Genomic DNA, 21,348 nt, shown 5'->3' with positions numbered 1-21,348 from the left:
AGAGGAAGATTCTTCTGGAGACTTTCGCACGGCAGAGTCCGATAGACGATACGAGTCTTCCTTGGAGAACTTACTGCAGAGGATCCCAGGCGGTTATCTCGAAGGCCGTGTATATTCCCAATAAAAATACATCCGTTAGTTTACGCGCCCAATTTACACAATACCGCGAGGAGAGAAGCATATTGATTGATAAGAAATGATGATGAGCGTTAGAAGGGCCACGATGAAGCTCTGACCGTCTTGAACCACGAAGACGTGGCATGGGGATACTGCGATAAGAAGCGAAATGAGCAAGCAAGCCCTTTTCGTTGAAGGATAAACTGAATTACCTGCCAAACCATAACCCCTCCGTCTAGAAAGTACAAATGAGAAACCGTATACAAGATGATAAGCGAATAGGGCTTACTCCATCCTTGATTCTTGGCCTGAGACAGACAGCCTGCCAAAGTAGATGTTGACATGAAGCCATTGTTCGCGTCCCCGGCGGCGGCGGGCTTTCCGATGACGATCTTGGAAAGAGGGATCCCTGATGAAGCGATCTCGAAAACAGACGACTTGGGCCAAGTGCTGGAGGATGTGCTAAGCAGATTGTTGCAGGTGGTGTATTCGCTGGTTCCCTCTGAATCGTTCGGAAGTTAAAAGACATTATAATTGATATCAATGAATAGTGCATACGGTTATAGAACTGAACGTTATACTAGGAGAATAATCAGTCGATGTGCTTGAATCAAAGCGCGATGAATGTGCCTTACCCAATCTATCAAGCTACCGACGTTCTTGTTGACCGTCAAGTATGCACCCCCTCCGAATTTATTGGGCGAGAACCTGAAGGGTGATGTTTAGGATCTAAAGCAGGCTCAATGATTGCAACGCTCACCAAGGTGCGACGGCTAAAGAGATAAAATTATTTGGCTGACAATGTGAAAGAATACGGGTAACTACTCACGAGCGTGAGTCAAGATGTATGTTCCTTGAGGAAGTTGAACCCTGAGTTGCTTCGTGAAGCTTGTGAGCCACGCCTCGGCTTTGCCGTCTCCTGCATTGATGGCGTTGAAGTCCTGTATCGCCACAAATTGTTCAGATGGAATGAAGAACTCAACCGGGGAACAAACCTCATAGTCTACATCAATACCATCCAAACCATACTGTTTGACCCAGGCAGCCATGGTGTTGGCGGTGGCAACGGGATCGAGACCAACGGAAGTCGGAGCATCCGTAGCTCCAAAAGCCGAAACCATAAGCTTGATGCCAGCGGCAGCATATTCGGCCTTGATCGAGCTTCGCTGAGAAGCGGCGAGCGATTGCCATGCCTGGGCTTGATCCCAAGCACCCACGGTCAACAGGAACGACAGAATACTAGAAACGCCGTCATTTGCATAAGTAACCGAGCGGAACGGGTGATCTATTCGGCAGGACATACAATGTGTTCACACCCTGCGAGGAAATTCGTGTCAGCCACGCAATCATAGATAGATGTGTTGAAACGCGAGAACTCACCGCAAGCTGAGAACTAGTGGGGGGCCTTGTTTGTCCTGAAACCCACATATCCGAGTAAAGCACGAAATGCGGAGCAGCGGGAGTGGCGCGAGCAAGAATGCTCCGAGCTTCCGGGCTCATCCCGTCGAAACGATCGGTCTCGTTCACCGGAGCTGCGCTCACAGCAGCGAACAGAGACATAGCGCGAATCGCGATCAACAGGGAGGAGAGGGCGAAAATGAACATCTTGACGAGGGAAGAGGGATAAGGATAAGCAAGCTGCGAGGCTGTCGGGTGTCCTTCTCCTGTGGAGGCTGACCGTTGCTCAGACTTGATCTGAATTTATACAATTTCATCCTGGCCAGCCACCTTCAGTCCAACAGAGTGTGTACGACAATTAGCCGCGATGCATGCGGATTCTCGAGGTTCTCAAGTGGCTTCGCTTCAGAGAAAGAGGTTTATGGTCGATAAGAGAATGTCTATCGGCGGGTTGAGCGGATAAACTGCAACATAGTCGAATGCCGACATACAAACCACCTGCCTCAGAGCACACGAGCAATGCCTGCATTTGTCGTTTGCAACACAAGATAGACGACCAGTGCCTCTGAAGGGGTCGACAGTAATGCCGTATGGTATGGGAAAGAATACGCCTGTCCTCGGGGAGAGCTTGGTCGATTCAGCATCTAATTCGTCGTATCACCGAGCAGTCCGCGTGAATTTGCCCACTAAGGCCAGCCACCCAGACAGCAGATAAAGTCCAGAGCAGAGCGTACAGGAGCCTATCAAGACAATAGGTGTTCTGAAAATTCCTTCGGAATGGCCGGCTATGGCAAATGCATCGTAGAAAGCTTTCGTAGATGGCTTAATGGGCGACACGGCAATAAGCCCAGAGACGACTCAAAGAGTTGTTATCTCCATTGACTTGCCACGTCAACAGGCAGTACATGAGGTCGTTTAGACGTTGAGAACCAGGATGTCAAGGCAAGAGGCTCAAGGAGGTACCGGGGCGCATGGTTGCGAAGCAAACATTGTCGTCGTATCAAGTCCAGTTCTCCAGAGAAACTTGGCGGTTGGCCAGCGTATCCAAGTTGAATGAAAGGGAAATACATAACCGGTCTCGGGTCGGTCAGCAACGAGCCACCTGGCAGCTCCTGATTGCTCCTGGCGAGTCCTTCGAAAGAAGCGCTTCATGATGAGGCAGCGGTGTACATCCTACGTTATCTAGAAAGCCGATATACCGAGAGCCGAGCGATATGCACACCACCGGGATTCGATATTTAAAGCTAAATCCGTGCTGATGAAGGGGTTTTCAAGAGGCGGTTCTGATATCGATAGTCAAAGTTAGAGCCAGGCCAGATACCCGTTCCTGCGTTAGTAATCGTAGCATCGAAGAAGCTCGCATTGGACCTTGATGTGGCGGTTACGAAAGTTCTTCAGGATTCTGTTAGCAAGTAGCCTGGTGAGCACAGCTGAACCAAAGCTATCGTGGTATTTTCGTAGGTCTACAACAGAACTCACCAACCTGGCAGCTGCCAAGCATATGTGCACATGACCGACAGCGAGGGGAACCTGAGAGCCTATGATAACTGGGTAAATCGTAAATGATCGTAACGGTATATCGATGGCTTGTGGTTCACGATAAGGTACGTATCGTGTCTAAAGCGGGATAGATGTGTAGTATAAGGATAGAATATGTGATATAAAGTACAAGTGGTATCGGATGAGGGTCAACGATCCAACCGTTGGTAGGCCTCAAGAAAGATTGACGCGGAGACCTTCCACGGCATGCCACCGGCCAGGCGTGCCAGGCTTCCTCTTCCCATCCGGGCTGCGCTCATATTCCCTACAAAACACTCTTCCAATCAAAGGTCTTGCATCGATCTCGCCAGCCTTCGCCTGGGACGAATACGCTCGAATGGTGCCTTGGTCCACTGGCAGACCCCGAATGGTCTCGGTATTGTCGTCCGAGTGCGGCGCTGCAGATGCAACCTTGCTAAGGGCATCCGAGAGCTGCTGAACAGGAATGCAAATGGTTTCCTCGTCGGAGTCGGTATGCTGATCGCTTTCGCTAGGCTTGAAATAGTGAACGATACTGTTTGCAGAGGGATCCGAAGAAGAGACGTCGTGACAGGGAGTCGGTGGGGCTGAGAGAATAGACTGAGATTCTGAAAATGTCTGGCTGAGTGGCGAGTGGCCTGAGGAGGGCAGTTGGGTTCGGTATCGCCAGCGCGCTGAAGAGACTCGGATCGTGTCGTCATGGGAGAACGTATTTCCCTCGGATCCGGTTCGCTGTCTGGGGTCTTTGATGGGCCCAAAGTCGGCCGCCACATCAGATTTAGTGCATGCCGAAGGGAAGGAGTGTAGTGATAGAGTTGGAACGGACGCGGTGTTGAGTCGACTGAGAGGCGTCGGCCGCTGACATCCACAATAAACCTCCTGATGTGAGTACGCGAGAACCTAAACATACCTGTCTCCGGAACCGAGTCCATTTGATGCCGTCTAGATCGCTGAACTCCGTCTTGACGGACGACAACGTTTTGACTAGGTTCTCGTGCTCGGACTGTGGGAAGTCAGTGTCCGTTACCAACAACGACGACAGGATTACAACAACGGGAGTTGTATGTAATGCTCACCCTGTCCATGAGCTTTTGTAGTGCCTCGATTTCCTCGAGCTTCTGTTCCTTCTCGATTTCAATCTGACGTAGCTTGCGAAATTCGGCACGCGACGAGTCTGATATCAGCCGGGCGCGGCTGGCTTTCTTCTGCGCGGCGGGAACATGGGCGGCCAACATACTTCAAGGCTATGCAATGGGCAGCGGGCGTGTGGCGCGGTTCTCGTGGCGCGGTGCGATGAATAGAGAGAGTGGAGAGCAGCTACTGAACGATTCCAAAGTAAAGCAATGCGATAGATAAAAGGGAGATGTGGTGCAAACGAAAGCAAGATCAAGGAAAGCAGAGAGTCGATAGCGAGAAGGAAAACAAGAAACGGGAAATTTATAAGGAAGGTAATGGATGGGGGATAGGAGACGGTGAAGGGGCCACAACGTTAGCCACTGCAAGCCACCACGGCCACGTGCTGCTCCCGCCATTTCCCGCGCTCCTCCAAGTTCCCGCCACGCGCCAGACCGCCTACCCCGTCGGAACCGTGGATTGACCGTGGCGCGTCCCAGAGCTACAGGGCGACATCAAGGGATAAGCCTTGTTTCAATGCCTGGATGCTGCGTTGATAAATCTTCCATCCTTGATTGTTGTTTTATCAAAGGGTTCTCACCGATTTTTGCTGTTCTGGCACTGGATCGATCCTGGAACCGCTGTCACCTGTGGTCTCGCTTAATATCTATCTTCTAGTCAACCTGCTTCTAGCTTCCTGTCTCGCCAGGAGCACTCTGTTCTCTGTACGCTGTCGAACGTCGGCGCAGGGCACGGACGATCATTAGTAATTACTAGTAGATGCGTTGGTGCGCTTGCCAATTCATTCATTCTTGACATAAATATGTGGCTGACCACTCTTGCTGCCAGCACAAGGCTTGGGTGCTACTAACTGGATGTTTGAACGCGCTTGACTGCTATGATAGAAGCATGGATGGAAGCGAGCGCCTGATCTATGACGCACAACGAAGGCGGTTCCATATGATGGACTTGTCTACTATAGCGGCTGCTAACTGGGCGCTCACGCCGACAGCATCCATGTCTCGCGCTTGTGCATCGGTTGCCAAAGCCCTCCTTGACGGAATAGATTTACTGCAGGATGGGAACACGCCCAATAGCACATCCCTCCTCTGTCATCTGCACTAGAACCCCCATCGCAGTGAGAGTTCGTATATAAGCCACGACGTACAGATATCAAATAACGGCAGCTCACTCTCCTTCATTCTACTCCAAAAATGACCTCCGCACGCGTTCTCTGCCTCTTCGCATTGCTCGTTGCTATCACCGCTGATGCAAACTGCCACAATCATGCAGCTCCCCCCGTCATTCCTAAGGTGGCTGTCGCCGAGCCGGAGGTGAATCAGGCATCAGAGTCAACTGCTACAGAGAACTTCGCGAGTGCGCCACCACAAAGTTGTGCTGCCGATGCTGTCCAATTCATTCTGCCGGTGCGATTATACTACGTTTCGACGCTAATCAACAGCTTGATGAATTGGCGTTTAGGCTGATCCATCCATGACACTGAACTGCTGCGCAGCGCCTCAGAAGGTCACTTGGCTTGACGAAGCTACCAAAATCGGACAGGTATGTTCCAAATCTCCTTATCCACACTTTAGCTCACGCTCGACACCACTTGCAGTGCTGCGACGCTGATAAATCCTGGTCCGGAGACAAGACCACTGGCATCGGAGGGTGCTGCGACGAAGACAAGCATTGGTCGCAAGATGAAGCTTCGGGCTTGGGAAAGTGTTGTGCGCCGGGTCATGAGTTCGCGGGGGATAAAGCAAGGGGTGTTGGATCGTGCTGCCCGAATGGCTACCGCTGGAGTGCTGGCCGATGCAAGCGCGTACCGCAGGGCCAGGCTGCGCCTCAGCTTCGCAACCAGGCTTCTGCAGGTGAACTCTGACTTGATGTCACCAGCAGTGACCGTTGTTGATCATTAACCAGGCCTGTAATATATGAGCCACCTAAAGCGTATATCCTATCACTAATAAAAGGCTCGTTCATTTAATCACCAATCCACTTGAACCTTGCAATGCTCCCTACATTACTCCAGCTTTTGTTCTCGTACCTTGGGAACAGGAATACGTTTCTAAACTGCACTGCGGTATCTCCGAGACTTACAGGTGATCACAGACAGCCTCTCTTCGAGAGTACGTTGAATATCAACGCATCACAAGGTCGGGCTAAAGGCGAGTCGTTAAACAGCGAGTTGAACCCAAAGTCTGGGCGCGTTGTACATGCCTCTCCCAGAAGTCGGAGGGAAAGGCTTCCGAACGTGCGACTCGTGCAGGTTATGGTTTTAGCATAGGCTGACCTCCTCGACATCCGATCGGCGTGGTTGGATTCCCGCCGAGACATATAAATACCTTACCACCTCACCATCCTCCCTTAGCTGCTGTCGCAGGTGGGGTTCTTCCTTACCACCACCCCATCGCACGTATGCGTACTGGCCCCGCCCCTCCCACCTCGCCTGTGTTCTCCTTGCCGCGTTCATCGCGCTGATGTGGGTGTTTGCTCTTCAGTGAGGATGGCCGAACGTCATGATTAGGTGGGGTGGTCTTGATTACCATCTCGCATTGGGCCAATCTTCTCTCTTGGGACGTCGATGATCCACATGGGGCGGGCTCCCTACTCGGTACGTCCAACGCATTCCCGGCTTTAGGGATAAATGGCTGAGTCGTGGTCTAGGCTTTATGAAAGTGAGGTTGTCCATCGCCCAATCGCGGTTTAACCGACACGTCTTTTTTCCTTGTTGCTATCTGACTGTAAGTGTTCCTTCACATGGCGTTAACTGACTCCGGGACTCTGGACAGATTCACCGGAACCATTGATATACTCGATGGTGAGTACATTTGCCAGTTAGACAAGCAGGGACTCACCAGGATGCCGGAAGAGGACTGTCCAGATGAAGGATGCTAACGGCGCGAAGAACCATAGCACAGTCATGGAATACAGCGTTGCTCACGGTGACCTAGTATCCTTCTGCTTCCTCAGCTTGCGTCTTCCCCGGGTCGACTGTCGTTAACTCGCATCATCTCACGAAAGGAACAAAGGGATCCCTACCATGTTGACGGCCAAGTCAACGTGCTGTTGGCTGGACTGGTTGAGTTCGACGTTTGTTTTCATGGGTGAAGAGAGCGATGCGTCACGAAGTGTGGCGTCTGCTCCAGTCGAAGACACAGTGTCGCCTTGGGCATGCTGAATTCCCTGCGTCGCTGCCTTCGGGCCCGTCAGAGCCAGAACACGAGTATACGTCGATTCGGGTGCAATGTATGACGGGGGCTGCACGCTGTTTTGCCAAGAGACTCCATACTCGGACTCTGGTATCTCGCGGCCCAAGAGGGCAGCAGGCTGTTGGATTACTCGGTGGTGAGTACATTTCCTAAGGTGACTTACTAATACCGTGATGGAATGGCTTGCGTAGGAGGGTTTTTTTCATAGTAGTCACTCCTGTAAAATACTATGGCTGGAATCATAACTTGTAGAACATTTCCCTTGTAAGTAGTTACCTTGACAAGTTGCGAAGATCGTCGACCGAGGTCAAACCGAGATGTAAAAGAAACGTGATCAGTCGCTTAGGTAATCGAAGTCGTGGCATGCGAAGTTGAATCCAGGGAAGCGGAAATTCGTTGGCGTGTAATTGCCAGGCTTTCTTTTCTTCCAACACTCACCATCCTCTCTTCTCACTCATGTCAGGCTCCAGCGCGGGCAGAAGTCAACCTCGCCTCAGGCAGACGCACAAATCACCGCTCGCAGGCTCAAGTGGTGTTGATTACGACCAAGAGGACGAGCATGTCACTTCAATTTACCAAAGAGCGGTGCGTCAGATGCTTTTGTGCCCATGCGGTTCCCCAGGACTCACGGGGATGCTTGCTCTCAGGAGGATCGAAGTCATCTCGAACAACTCTTGTCGACGCAGAAAGCCAGTGTTGCCGTAGTTTCAATATTGACGCTTCTGGCATTTGCTCTTCGCTTCTACAAAATCAACCATCCAGACCAAGTTGTGTACGTGTCGTGGTTCCTTAATTCTCTTAACACCTCCGATATTAACAATGCTGCGCGCCCATAGCTTTGACGAAGTCCACTTTGGCAAATTCACATCATATTATCTTCGACGAGAATACTACTTCGATGTTCATCCACCTTTTGCCAAGATGCTTTTCGCACTGGCAGGTTGGTTTGTTGGCTTTGACGGGAACTTCCTATTCGAGAACATTGGCGACAGCTACACAGCAAATCACATCCCATACGTTGGTCTACGCGCGCTCCCGGCTATCCTGGGCAGTTTGACAATCCCCGTGGTTTATGCAATCATGAAAGAGAGTGGTTATTCGACCGTTATTGCCGCATTTTCAGCTATCCTTATTCTATTTGGTGCGTACCCTCCCCGATCAGCTCTCACCGCCTTTGTTGAACCGTTGAACCATTTGCAGATAACGCTCATGTGACACAATCGCGTCTCATACTTTTAGACGCGACGCTTATATTCTTCATGTCCCTGACGATCTACGCGTATGTTCGGTTTAGAAAGCTACGATACTTGTGAGTCCGCATCCCCGTATAGTGCATCCCCTTAGGCTAACCCTACTTCAGGGAATTCACTACCGAGTGGTGGGGATGGTTGATCGCTACCGGTGTCTTCATGGCTTGCACATGGGCTTCTAAAGTCAACGGAATCTTAACTGTTGCTGCCATTGGCTGTGCTGTGCTGATTGATCTTTGGGACATCCTCGACTACCGCAAGGGATACACCATGGTAAGTACCTTGGATCTTGAGTTCGAGTAAAGGTTGATTATTCCTCGTTCAGGATCATTTCGCAAAGCACTTCTTTGCCAGAGCCATCGGTCTTATTGTCGTCCCCCTCATCGTCTATCTGTCATTCTTTTGGATTCATTTTGCCATCCTCACTCACTCCGGCCCTGGAGATACCTTCATGAGCCCCGCCTTCCAGGAGACATTACTCGGAAACGAAATGTTGCTCAACAGCCATGGTGAGTTGTCTGTGTCATATCCAGTGGTGGTCGCTGACGTTCTTGATATGGGCAGAAATACATTACTACGATGCTTTGACCATCCGTCACAAAGACACCAAGGTGTTCTTGCACTCCCACCCAGATAGGTATCCCTTGAAGTACGACGACGGCCGCATCAGTTCGCAAGGTCAACAAGTGACTGGTTACGGTCATAACGATACCAACAACCACTGGCAGGTCATCCCCACTAAGGCCCTTCCTGAGAAGGGACGCGGAAGAATTGTGCGCCACAACGACGTTGTTCGCCTCCTCCATGTCAACACCCAGACCCACCTCCTCACACACGATGTTGCTTCTCCTCTCATGCCAACAAACCAAGAATTCACCACTTGGCCTAAGGATGATCACTCCCGGTATAATGATACGCTCTTCTATATTCAGTTATCAGACGGTCGGGATGGTGAGGCTTGGAAGAGCAAGTCTGGCCACTTCAGATTGGTTCATGGATCGACCAAGGTGTCAATGTGGACCCACCCGAAGCAGCTCCCTGACTGGGCGTACAAGCAACAGGAAATCAACGGTAACAAGAACCCTACTGAGAAGTCCGCTGTCTGGTTTGTAGATGAGATCGTATCATCTGAAGGTGAAGATAGCTGCTTAATGGAAAGTAATAAACGCTGACCTTGAATTCATTCAGACGAAGAAGAGGAATCGCAGCAAACGGAGGTTGTCCCACCCAAGCAGCCCAAGTCGATGTTCTTCCTCAAAAAGTTCGCTGAATTGCAACTCTTGATGATGCAACATAATGCTGGTCTCACTGCATCGCATCCTTATGCGTCCGGACCCATTAACTGGCCGTTCTTGATCAGCGGTATCAGCTTCTGGACGGAGAGCGAATCCCAGAAGCAGATCTACCTCATCGGTAATTTGATCGGATGGTGGGCGTGTGTCGTAGCACTTTCTAGTTATGTTGGTATCCTCGGTGCAGACTTGTTGGCCAGGCGTCGTGATACATATCCTCTCACTGATGGTACGTATTCTGCTTTGGGTTTACTCTGATGATTGCTCATCGCTTCCGATCCTGCCACAGCCGTACGCAATCGCCTATGGAACTCGGCCGGTTTCTTCCTCCTCATTTGGGGTGTCCACTACGTTCCGTTCTTTGTGATGAATCGTCAACTGTTCATCCATCATTACCTCCCCTCGCACTTAGCCTCCGCTCTAGTCGCCGGCGCGGTCTTGAACTTCGTTCTCTCGGAAACAATCAACTACCCCGCATCTATTGCTGGCCCACAAACACGGAGACGGCCCTCGCAATACGCGGATTTGGGAGCTAAGGGACCTGTTGTGGTCGCTGTTTTCGCTCTTCTGATGTTCGCTATGTTTGTTTACATCGCACCATTGACGTACGGCACTCCTGGGTAAGCACCATCGAACCGTCCTACTTGTACATGCCTGTCTGACGTCTAATTTCAATAGTCTTACTGGTGATGAGGTGAATAGCAAGAGGTTGCTTTCATCCTGGACGCTGCATTTCGCAGCCAAAAAGACAGCTGAAGTGGTTTAGCGAGAGAGCTAATTAGTAGTATACGGGTTGTCGTGGATTCGTAATATTCTGTATATACCGTTATGCTATCTCTTTCCCCTGGATATTGTGGCCACTATCGCATTTATCGTAGCGACGGTGGTAGAATGACGCCAGGTCCGAGTACCATATATGGATAGTCCTTATTGGCCTGGGTGGACCGCTTCTTCAACCGTAACGACCACCATGTTCAATTCCCCGAGGCCTGCCCAACGATATGCGGGCGCGACTTCAGGAAATTTCGGCGGGAGCTTTGTAGATGATAATCCGCTGGCCTCCTCTGTATACGACGGTCTTGACCCGTGGAGTGCTGCACCGAGCCCATCCCCTCCGCCAATACCGCCCGCAGCTTCAAATACGGTGTTCAGCTCAGTAATAGGTCAGTTTCTAGGTCAGGTGCTCATGTATGCTCGTTTGCTGAAGGAATTGCATGGGTTAGCGGATGCCACCGTTCCGTCTATCTACAATAAGGCCTTCACCGCTGTGGACCCAGATGGTATCGGAGAGACGTCGGTTAATGCGTTGTCGCGCGTATTAGGGACCTCGTCGCTTCCAGCTGCGACAATTGATAAGGTGCGTTTCATTGATTTCCATCAGTGCCGATAATAATCATGTAATTCGGTATAGATCGTGAATCTGGTCAGTTCACGGCCTCGAGTCTCTAAACTTGAGTTCTTTGTCGCGCTGGCTTTAGTTGCATTAGCTCAGTCGGGAAAGGGTGAGTACTTTGTGTTTGTGCCTTGTTCTACGCGCTGGACATTACTGGTGGACAGATGTAAGCATCGAACAAGTCGCAGCATTGTCATCCCGAAACGACCTCCCCGAGCCCAAACTCGACCTCAGTTCGCTCGTGCCGTCAGTCTCGACATTTCAACCCCCACCCCCTCCGACGTACCGGCAAAATACTACCTCTACTGTAGCTGCCCCTGGCCGTTCACCTGGAGGCATCACCGATGACCCATGGGCGACTGGCACTAGCAATGTGCGCTTCGGAGGCGGACTGGGGACCACACCAAGCGGTAGCGGTTTTGACGGCGCACGAGGAAGTCTGGCGAATGGTGCACCGTCGAGTTTAGCTGGAACCGGCCTGCCGAAAGAGTGGTGGAAGAGGCAGGAAACCGTTCGCATCACCATCCTAGGCCAGCAAGGATTTATCCTAAACCGATATACGGTGTATGAAATCAGCACCGATGTGAGTATTCTCGCTTCAGCCTCAAGGCTGTATTCTCAAAAGTTGACCAACTCATCAGAGGGGTAACCCAGTAACAAGACGATATTCTGAATTTGTATTCCTATGGGAATGTTTGACGAGGCGGTATCCGTTCCGTCTGTTCCCAGCGTTACCTCCAAAGCGCATAGGCTGTAAGTTCAGGCATACGTAACAATATCGCTAAATTTTTACTTTGATTCAGCCGATGAATATTTCCTTGAGCAACGACGGTATGTGCGCCTGATGAATATTGAGGCAGAACTGATTTCAAGCTATCTCATAGGCGTGGCTTAAATCGCGCACTAAACTTCGTTATGTCAGTACATTCTCGGAATACAAGTCTGATGGCCCTTATTTACGCATCTGCTAGAAATCACCCAGTCATCAAGGAGGATGGCTTATTGGCAGTTTTCCTTACTGAACCCTCTTTTGAAACATGGCGAAAGCACACATCCGTATCTTTGGACGAAGAATCTGCCAGCAAGCGAGTCGATCGTCTTGAAGAAATGACCATACCAAGCGACTTGGAAGACAAATTGGCGTACGTCTTACTCCTCTGTAGTAAACATATATGCTCATTGCAAACTATAGCATCGTTAGGAATAAGATTCCAGCATTAATTGAACAATGGCAGCGCATATGTATACTTGCTGAACGGATTATCAAGAGACGGGAAGCAGCAGCGGTACGAATCCCATTTTTTCCTATTGGCATTGCCAGAGGAGACGCTCATGTTAATGCGGATTCCTCCTTCGGCGTCCCTCGTCTATTCAACTCTCTTGCTTCACCTCAACTGGACTCCTCCGTCGCTTCTGTCGCTTCCCTGCCTGGCTCTCCTCGTATCGATTCCTCCATCTACGGTGGCCATGGTGCCATGCCCAACTCCATGTACATATCCACCGCCAATATCAATACCTCTGGCACGCAACAACAGGGGGATTTATCTAGGTTGACTAACACGTTGCGGGCTGTGACCGAAGTCATGGAGCATTCGTGGAGAGGAGAGGAAGATGAACTTTCATCTGGGGTGCGCCAGGGGTTAGGTCAAGTTGCGATGCACTGTTCAGTGCAGGCCGAGATTGCCGAGCTTAGAGTGCGTCGACCAATTTGCTATTGACGGCCTGCTCATTTCTCCCCCCCGATGACTAGACACGGACGCTTTTCGACACAACATTGGAGTCTTTGAAGGTGATATTTTATCACGCTTGAATGGGAGTGGATGATTTCTGACCCCTTATAGTCGCAACGTGATCTATACATTGCTATGCGCGATCTTTTCGTGCGACAAGACCGGTTGTCGATAGACCAAGTGGACAGGCTAAAAAAACGAGTGGAGACAACATCCGTCCGATTGGATGGCATCAAGTCTGCGCAGAAGGAGGGGTGGCAAGAGGAGGCCGAAAAACTGGTTTCCGCCATCGAGAGGGACCAGGCGACCATCGCCGCTCAGTTAGCGAGGAGAATATTCATCCGAGCGTGGTACGTACTTTAATTCGTTCTAGCGGTGAGTGATTATACTAATGATGTCGTGTAGCATGTGGCACGAACTTCGAGTGGTATTCCACAATAGGGAGAACACAATGTTGACCGTGACGGCGCAGGCTTTTGCGAGGGAGGAGCATGCATTCGCCGAGAGGGTCGTCGACAATTGGGCGTCTATGATAGATGGTATAGAGAACATGCCATATGAGTGAACGATACCGTCTCGAGTAATTCAATCTTCTCCCCTTCTTGGTGCCTAATTCTGTACTTCCAATCCCTTGAATCCGCGCAACTTGCTTCCATCACGCCCTCTCACGAACTATTTTTCTTGGACCATCTTCCTCGCATATCGATACCAGCTTCTAATCCTTGCTATGTGCTCCGCTCGGAATTGTGCTACGAACATTCATTTATTTTATTCATGATTCATGTCCCCACATACTCTATCAACCTCTCAGTCCCTACCCCAGCAAAAGTCCCCCGGAAGAACATAACCCATAGCAACAACTAGAGACAGTATTAAGTCTCAGTCAGTTATTTGCACCTTGATCGCGCCTTGCGACGGGTCAGCTGCGACATGGAAAGCGGAAACTGCGTCTTCGAGCTTGAACCGATGGGTAACCAAGGGCTTGAGGTTGATCAATCCACCAGCAACGAGACGAATTGCTTTAGGGTACTAGAGAGTTGAACACAAACGCGGGAATTAATGTATGGCTACCATAGTCGTACGAGCATAGCGTACCTGGTTTGCGTATCGGTATTGAAGACTGAGGTCAATCTCGTTGGCACTTAGATGCATGAAAGGGAACTATCCTCAGAGGTTAGCATCATGGCTCTTAAGGCGCAGCGCGTCACATACCGTAAGCTCGCTCTTCCCAACGCCGATGATGAACACCTTGCCACCAAACTTCACCGACTACAATGCTTCTTTGTCAGCATTCGGACCTGCCGTTGAGGTTCATTTCCACTTACGTAGATAGCTGTGTGGATACTACTCTCCACACCAGTACACTCTAAAGCAAGTTTAACATTTCCGTCGGCTACTGCTTTGATCTTCTCAGCCTGTTCCTTCGGTCCTAGACCACGCTCGATGAGGACGGTACGAACGCCTGGCACCATGGATTTAGCAAAGTCCAGACGTGATTGGAAGAGGTCAGTGATGACAATTGGTTCTGCACCGGCTGCACGAGCAGATAGGAGGGATACCAGCCCGATGGGTCCTGCACCACTGATGATCCAATTCAGAATATAGTAGTACAAGGGCGGATGGAGAAGATATACGTACCAGATGAGGACTGGGTCGCCTAGACGCAGGTCTGAACGCTCAATCCCGGCCAGCGCGACTGCGAGTGGTTCGCACAAGGCTCCCTCTTCGAAAGACACGTTATCCGGAAGCCGATGTAACCACTGGGCTGGGTGGAGATGAAATCGGGTGAGAGTTCCTAATCAAAGACAAATGAGCACGTAAGCCATATTTATACGAAATTACTAGAGACTGACCATGGAACGGAGGCGTAGAGAAGAAGACCACATCAGGACAGGCGTTGTATCTTCCGGTGCGACAGAATTCACAGGACGGTTGAGAACACGGAACGCCAGCCTCGATCGCGACTCGATCGCCAACCTTCCATTGCGTAACGCCCTCGCCTACTTCGAGGACCTCACCGGCGGATTCATGGCCAGACCCACACTGACACGGTTAAGCTTCTATGATCGCAGTAAGAAACAAGCGGAATAACTCACTTCGTCCGTCACGATCATTGAGTCGCCAATTCTGCCATGCTTCCAAAAGTGAACATCACTCCTGTAATGGAATTATGAATGAGCGCTTTGACTTGGTTTGGACCGAGTTGCACGTACCCACAGATCCCCGTTGCTCTTACGTGCACTAGCACTTGCCCAGGGCCTGGCTTCAAGCGCGGTTTCTGTACAAGATGAACTTCGTGTTTGGGGTTGTAGAAAGCCGCGATATTAGCATCCGGAGCAGGCTTCTCCCCCTCCGCGAGAACTCTAAAGTCCGGGTGGTCGAGGATCTTGCGGGGATCGTACTCTTGAATGAAGGCCATAGGGGAATTTACCTAAGTGAGGGTGCACCGGGAGCTCTTTATCTGACTCCATTCTCGCTTGGGAAATATAAATGTCAGCTTGGTTCCGTCCAGACGAGTGACCTCAGAAAAGGCCCGTAGCTGCCGTTCGCCATACGCGGGCCTGTCGGGCCGGGCCCACTCTACCACCAGGATGGGAATAGGAGCTTTGGTGTGGAACGATAAAAATACAAACTCGTATTTCGTTTACAAGGGAGCGACTCTGAAACGAACGATGAAACGAGTACTTTGTGTTGGGATTTGTTGGGACTGCTACGACTTGTAGCGCCTGACTATTCCATCATCGCCTGCATACCATATCTCATCACCTACTGACCGCAGACATCTGACTCCATCACAATGGATGCCGATCAGTTCTTTAGCAACGCTGACTTCTGCGTCATCGCTAACAGACGCAATGAAGGGCAGACCATCGGATGTGGCAATAGCAAGCTCGATTGATGAGCCACCTGTTCAATGCCACGATAAACGACGGAATTATTGGTAACATTGGCATATTCACCTTGACCGTCACTATTCGATGATGAAAAACATATGTCCTCGATGGAGGCGTTGTTTCTCGTGAATGACACCAGTGGAGCCGAGCCTCCGCTGAGTCCGCTTCGCACGTCATATACGTCCACCACTCCGCGAGATGATCCAGTTGCAACCAAGCGGTGGGACGCCGAATAGCTAATCGTTTGTAACGCCGCTGACGAGCGTTGCGACTGGAATACACAGCGCTTGGAACCGACATCGAAGCATTCGAATGTGCCGTTTTGCAAAGAGGAGAATACTAGCTTGTCCTGCGTCTCAACTTCACGTTCGTCGACCCCACCAGCAGCCCCGTTGATAGAAGGGGTCCCATCAGTTCTGGGAGCAGAACCAAAGGCTACTCCATTGCGCTCTCCTAATGACATGCCTAAGATCGGACCGCGAGCAGACGATAGAGAGCGAATGGTCTGGCCACTGCCGACGTCCCACAAGCGGATTGTGCCGTCAAGAGAAGAACTCAACACATTACGACCCCGAGCAATGATAGCCGTATTAGAAATTGCCCGTGTGTGTCCAGAAAGCGAGCGGGCTGGCTGAAGGCGAGTCGGGGTCGAGGAAGAGGACGAAGGAAGCTCAGCAGGCAAAATATGAAGTGTAAAGTCCGCGCCTCCAGACAGCAGCACCTTCGACGATGGGAAGAATTGCAGAGAGGTAACGCTACTGAGATGAGCCCGCGAGCTGGTATAAGGCGAGGCAGAGATTGGCTGTGTTGTAGATCGCGTTTCAGGAAGTATTGGATAAATTCCGACCGTTCCATCGAGGAATCCAGTGGCGAATTGTGTCTTATCGCGTGACACGTCGAAGGTGGTTATCCGTTGAGGCTATTGGGCGACCGTTACTAACTGGTCCTACATATACTTGCGGTAGTCCAGACGTACCCTTTCTGGATTGGATTTCTGAGGATCGGCATACTCTTGATACGGTACCGCAATAGGCGCATCGTGAATAGAGAGTGCAGGGCACGATATCGCGTATTTGGGGTTCTACTTCATTCCAATAACTGAGAATCATCATTCATTCCCATCGAAAGATTTGCCCACTCACTGTGTAACCAGGGCCCGTAACCTCTTTCATCTCGACGCCATCCTGACCGGAGAGAGTCACCTTTTCCCTGGCAGAGTCCTTCTCATCCAGTTCGACCTTTACCTTCCCATGAACGGATGGTTCTCCGGATTTATAACATGAGACCCAGAAAGTGTCGCCAGGGGTCACTCCCGAGCGCGTCTCAGTGATTATCGTCGCGAATTCCGGATGGATGGTGGAGATTGGGAGAATTCGTGGTCTGCTTTCTGCCATCATTTCTGAAACTGAAAGACGCTCTCTCAAGTTGAGAACGATCTTCGATCACTGAACGAACTCCCCACCCCTATTCCCATCTAGTTGGGGCACGGTGTATATCATAGTCTAAGAGATACATGAGAGGCGGCTACATATCCTACTACTCTTTGCTCAGTGTACGCTGCTGGCTCATGCCAGCCACGACTTGCTCCAAAAGCCTTTCTATCCGCTGCTGCCTCTCCTCAATCTTCTCCAATCTCGAAAACACTTGCGACGACGTGTTCCCCATATCATCACCCTCATCCTTCTTCATTTGAGAAGCTGTCTCTTCCAGTTGGCTGGGACTCTCCGACATAGGGTGTTCATGGTCCGTACTGGCACTCCCACTTGTACCAGGGAACTTCCGCATGCCTGTAGCGTGCGTCTGAGCGTGGCTGAAGTCGTGCCCAGTAGGCCTACGCGCAATGGACGACAACCTCCGGCGACTGGCTGGGCCATAGCTGATCTGGGGTATAGGAAGAACTACGTGCGGCTGGTGTGCTTGTCCGTCTTCTGTGCATGTCTCTGATTCTTCTGGAATGCTGTCATCCACTATCAATGGCTGGAATAGCTGCGCCAGCGGGCTAACAGCGTGTGCAGCGTTGTGCGCTGCATCGCTGAGCAAGGATGCTACGCGGGTTCTGGGTGCATCCCGGGCAGGACCAGTGTGTTGCCGGTTGGCAGACGGCGGACTGGGGAGCTTGGTCCCCCGCTTAGTCGGTGACAGACGTCTGTCTCGAGGACCCTCAACGGGAGACATGGGGTAGTCGCTGGTATCAAGTGCACTTTCTGACGCTTCTTCCTCAATTTCGAAGATCTAAGAAGGATATTACTACGGTCGCCTCAAGGGACGTAGCAATGCTTACAGCGTCAATATCTGCATCAGCACCAGCCAGACCATCGAAGAAGGCTAGAATTGTTCATCAGATCCACTATGCAAGTGACACCGAGCCGTAGGACTTACTCAGACGCTTGAACTGGCGTGGAAGTGTATCGATAGCTTTCTCAGCAATTGCAGAGAATGTGCTATAAAACCCAATCGTATGGTTCTTCTTGGCCTGCCGTTCATATACCGCAATACCAAGTAGTATAGGGAAACTCGTCAACCTGTCAACGTATCATTTAGCACTTATCATTTTCGGACAAATCGGCTTCAAGCTTCATGACCATGGGAGGAAGGAAGGAAGGATCGCTCACCTAATCATAAAGACGTTGACTTTGTGGAACCACCGTGGACTCAAAATATAGCTCATAGGCAACATTACGAAGAGGGCGAACAGGTTTATGGGTGGTTGATACGAGAAGAGGGAGTCTGCTTTGACGCTACGATGAAGGAGATGAGCAGCTAAAGGAGTGCAAATTCACGGTATAGCGTACCCTTCGATAGTAGATACGGCTTTGCGGAACATGGCCTGTCAGAGGTCAATAGACAAAACTTTCGCAAGGAAGACAACTACTAACCTCAGCTGCCGCATCCTCGTTGATGGTTGAAAATGTGTGAGATAAGATCTGCAACCGAGTGAATTCCCTTTCTCTACTTAATGATGTTCGATGCTTACGGATACAAGGACTGAAACGACAATTCAGCGTTCCTTTCCTTATATCAACGCGAAGAGAAGAAGCTCACCAGTGAGAAGTAATGTATTGCTCAGGCAAGCATAGGTTACCATAAGGACTGGGCCGAAGATCGGGTGGAATGTCGCTATTGTCGCAACGTCAGCATCTCATCCAGATATCATAGGGGGAGTAGCTCGCACTTGCTCTGTCGAATCCGGTCGCATCCAGCCCAAAAAATAAATCAAGCATCCACCAAGCTATATGCCTGGTCTAAGTCAATAAATGATCTTAGACTATAGCTGATGGGGTACTGACCCGACACTATACCTACGAGATGGTAAATCAAAAAGTCCTGCAAATTGAACGTTGGAACTTACTGTGCTTGATTTCGACTCAACCTATGCGAGGGCAAGGTAGGTATGTGATTAGATCTTCAGTGATGCCAAAGAAGACGGAGAAGATGAACGTACGTCCACAGGGCATACAAGAAGCCACAAAAGCAGAACGCAGCGATACACATAAGTACCACGAATTGCACCATCATAGCACGAAGGGAGAGAACCATGAGATTGTCGCGGAGTGTTACGAAAGCCAGCCTATGCGTCGGTTGACGTGTTAGTGATTGAGATTGGACCGTTAGGAGAGACTTACCGAGGGAACATCAAACAAGCGATAATGGCAAGGCAATCAATCCCCAGGGTACGAGCCCACAGCACTGTTCCGTTCTTGGTCAAAATATGACACACAGTTTTGTTCAGACTCTGGCTTACCATCGTGGTACATTCCGTAAAGACGCAGGAAGCCATAAATCCAGAACGTTGTTACTATTCAGCAATTAAACTCACGGATTATTAGCGGGGATGTATGAGCTCACCAAATGCAAGGTCGAAGCCATTCTATCCGACAAGTGTCAGCGCGCGCAGATCGGGGAAGAGCATGTAAACTCACCCAAGTGCCCTTAAAGTACACTTTTGCGGTATTAAAGTAACAATAAGTCTTAAACAAGCTATTTCTCACCTTTGATGCCGTGCTCTTGCATGGCAGCCACTTTCTCCAGAGTGAATCCCAGGGCGTAAATCATGAATACAAATTCCGACACATTGATCGTATCCCGTTCGTTGAACTCTATGGCTATCACGAATAGGATGAACAATCCAAGGAAACTTCCCGAAGTCAACATCAATTGTCAAGATAACAGAAGGTAGCACGTACTTCATGTACTCGAGCACCGAGCGGATTGCTGGTACTTTCAATCTTGAAGTTGAAGAAAACTGCTCAGTAATGACGTCATGAGTGATATTTAGACTGCATACCGATAGTGGTCGAGCAGCGGTGCTTTGTGAGGGTCGTAGAAGTGGATGGGAGTTCGTTTGTAAGTCTGGAGAATGTGAGTACACAAATTTTGCACTCGAAATCGAGGAACTTGCATCAGAGAGGATTGAGTGGCTACTCTGTGCTTGGTAGACACATTTGCCCCTAGAAACCAACAATTCGATATTGAGATAGTACAGGACGTCGTGTAGACACGCACGACCAGATCCCGTCGATGACCTTCTGGCAAGAAGAACTCTTGATGAATCGCTTGGCCTTGCTAATGATGGCCATCTCAATGGCATTTCCGACCCTTTCCTCCAAGTCGTCGCTGCGTTCAGCCTTCGCACGTTCTATCAAGTCGGGCTCAGCACCGGAATAAACAGACCAGCTAGTTGTTGCAGTCATAGTAAGTCTCAGCATGTCATTGGCATTTTCACGCATGATTCGGATGGCGAGAATCTATGACAGCCATATGAGAATAGGTTCACAGAGCATAGTCAAAGTGTGCAGTTACCTCGCAAAGTGTTGCTCTAGACTTCGAAAGTGTGGCAGTAGCGAGATTGCGATCTCGGACAAAATGCACACGGTTGAGCAGAAAACAGAAGACGACTGAGAAGTTTCCGTCCTGTTGTATCGCGACATACTTGTCGACGAGTGGCCGGATGAGTGTATATGTGAGATCAGGTGCTGTAAGCTGCCAAGCCAGTCAATTCCATAACTGTGAGCGCAATAGAGGCACCAACAGCTTCGTATGTCAAAGGTGTGTCGATGAAGTGCTTTGGGGACAACTTGTCAACGACGAGGGCATCTTCAGCTCAAGTTACGCTCACAATAACATCCTTTCCAATAGAAATGTCAGAGATGGGCTATGTAACGCGTCTTTGGCCACACACCGCTCTAATCATGTGGATTAACGGGTACACCTCGGTGGCCTCTACTTCCTCTCTGTCGCACTTCTAAGTATGGAAACGACCACAAGAGACTCGACATACGGTGAAAGCAAAGGCCTGAGCTCGCTCTGGGATTCCGATAAACTTGAATTCATGGTGGAGTTTGCATCACGTCGGAAATTGGCCTGATATGGTGATGGCGTATGTTAAAGGGTCGTAAGCGCCCATACCAAGGAAAGTCGGCGCGTGTCG

The 21,348-nt window shown here is 50.3% G+C and overlaps 8 protein-coding genes across 8 annotated transcripts; 3 read left to right on the top strand and 5 right to left on the bottom strand.

Moving 5' to 3' along the window:
* Window positions 1-209: 209 nt before the first annotated feature.
* PC9H_006588 (uncharacterized protein) lies at window positions 210-1,722 on the bottom strand (the record flags this gene model as incomplete). The annotated part of the gene is made up of 10 exons (XM_036776133.1): window positions 210-269; window positions 330-352; window positions 407-619; window positions 676-697; window positions 753-825; window positions 878-890; window positions 947-1,058; window positions 1,113-1,356; window positions 1,421-1,434; window positions 1,498-1,722. 10 exons carry the CDS (start codon window positions 1,720-1,722, stop codon window positions 210-212), a joined length of 999 nt encoding a protein of 332 aa, XP_036632152.1.
* Window positions 1,723-3,228: 1,506 nt separating this feature from the next.
* On the bottom strand, window positions 3,229-4,268 carry PC9H_006587 (uncharacterized protein; the record flags this gene model as incomplete). Its single annotated transcript, XM_036776132.1, has 3 exons — window positions 3,229-3,891; window positions 3,944-4,036; window positions 4,110-4,268. 3 exons carry the CDS (start codon window positions 4,266-4,268, stop codon window positions 3,229-3,231), a joined length of 915 nt encoding a protein of 304 aa, XP_036632151.1.
* A 1,092-nt stretch (window positions 4,269-5,360) lies between these two features.
* PC9H_006586 (uncharacterized protein) lies at window positions 5,361-6,031 on the top strand (the record flags this gene model as incomplete). The annotated part of the gene is made up of 3 exons (XM_036776131.1): window positions 5,361-5,573; window positions 5,629-5,709; window positions 5,765-6,031. The coding sequence occupies 3 exons, from the start codon at window positions 5,361-5,363 to the stop codon at window positions 6,029-6,031; spliced, it is 561 nt and encodes a 186-aa protein (XP_036632150.1).
* Window positions 6,032-7,817: 1,786 nt separating this feature from the next.
* PC9H_006585 (uncharacterized protein) lies at window positions 7,818-10,669 on the top strand (the record flags this gene model as incomplete). Its single annotated transcript, XM_036776130.1, has 10 exons — window positions 7,818-7,946; window positions 8,009-8,133; window positions 8,198-8,502; window positions 8,562-8,670; window positions 8,722-8,884; window positions 8,937-9,120; window positions 9,176-9,745; window positions 9,800-10,132; window positions 10,193-10,523; window positions 10,582-10,669. The coding sequence occupies 10 exons, from the start codon at window positions 7,818-7,820 to the stop codon at window positions 10,667-10,669; spliced, it is 2,337 nt and encodes a 778-aa protein (XP_036632149.1).
* A 204-nt stretch (window positions 10,670-10,873) lies between these two features.
* Window positions 10,874-13,591, top strand: MVP1 (Sorting nexin mvp1; the record flags this gene model as incomplete). Its single annotated transcript, XM_036776129.1, has 12 exons — window positions 10,874-11,066; window positions 11,127-11,260; window positions 11,315-11,405; window positions 11,461-11,879; window positions 11,938-12,049; window positions 12,100-12,127; window positions 12,181-12,213; window positions 12,268-12,438; window positions 12,489-12,990; window positions 13,047-13,085; window positions 13,138-13,376; window positions 13,432-13,591. 12 exons carry the CDS (start codon window positions 10,874-10,876, stop codon window positions 13,589-13,591), a joined length of 2,121 nt encoding a protein of 706 aa, XP_036632148.1.
* Window positions 13,592-13,905: 314 nt separating this feature from the next.
* Window positions 13,906-15,445, bottom strand: PC9H_006583 (uncharacterized protein; the record flags this gene model as incomplete). The annotated part of the gene is made up of 8 exons (XM_036776128.1): window positions 13,906-14,055; window positions 14,122-14,187; window positions 14,239-14,295; window positions 14,352-14,607; window positions 14,665-14,821; window positions 14,880-15,069; window positions 15,123-15,183; window positions 15,240-15,445. 8 exons carry the CDS (start codon window positions 15,443-15,445, stop codon window positions 13,906-13,908), a joined length of 1,143 nt encoding a protein of 380 aa, XP_036632147.1.
* A 291-nt stretch (window positions 15,446-15,736) lies between these two features.
* PC9H_006582 (uncharacterized protein) lies at window positions 15,737-17,317 on the bottom strand (the record flags this gene model as incomplete). The annotated part of the gene is made up of 4 exons (XM_036776127.1): window positions 15,737-15,933; window positions 15,987-16,839; window positions 16,897-17,001; window positions 17,063-17,317. The coding sequence occupies 4 exons, from the start codon at window positions 17,315-17,317 to the stop codon at window positions 15,737-15,739; spliced, it is 1,410 nt and encodes a 469-aa protein (XP_036632146.1).
* Window positions 17,318-17,456: 139 nt separating this feature from the next.
* PC9H_006581 (uncharacterized protein) lies at window positions 17,457-21,251 on the bottom strand (the record flags this gene model as incomplete). Its single annotated transcript, XM_036776126.1, has 24 exons — window positions 17,457-17,707; window positions 17,756-18,152; window positions 18,202-18,245; window positions 18,300-18,442; window positions 18,533-18,658; window positions 18,713-18,747; window positions 18,797-18,844; window positions 18,895-18,905; window positions 18,963-19,037; window positions 19,093-19,157; window positions 19,363-19,488; window positions 19,544-19,607; window positions 19,663-19,716; window positions 19,767-19,788; window positions 19,841-19,860; window positions 19,910-20,055; window positions 20,105-20,146; window positions 20,206-20,270; window positions 20,320-20,368; window positions 20,424-20,665; window positions 20,721-20,900; window positions 20,950-20,994; window positions 21,100-21,151; window positions 21,199-21,251. The coding sequence occupies 24 exons, from the start codon at window positions 21,249-21,251 to the stop codon at window positions 17,457-17,459; spliced, it is 2,355 nt and encodes a 784-aa protein (XP_036632145.1).
* Between the last annotated feature and the right edge of the window lie 97 nt (window positions 21,252-21,348).

This window comes from Pleurotus ostreatus, assembly GCF_014466165.1.
Source record: "Pleurotus ostreatus strain PC9 chromosome Unknown scaffold_4, whole genome shotgun sequence".
NCBI lineage: Eukaryota > Fungi > Basidiomycota > Agaricomycetes > Agaricales > Pleurotaceae > Pleurotus > Pleurotus ostreatus.
The sequence above is the reverse complement of the archived record's forward strand: the minus strand, read 5'-3'. Positions and strand labels throughout refer to the sequence as shown.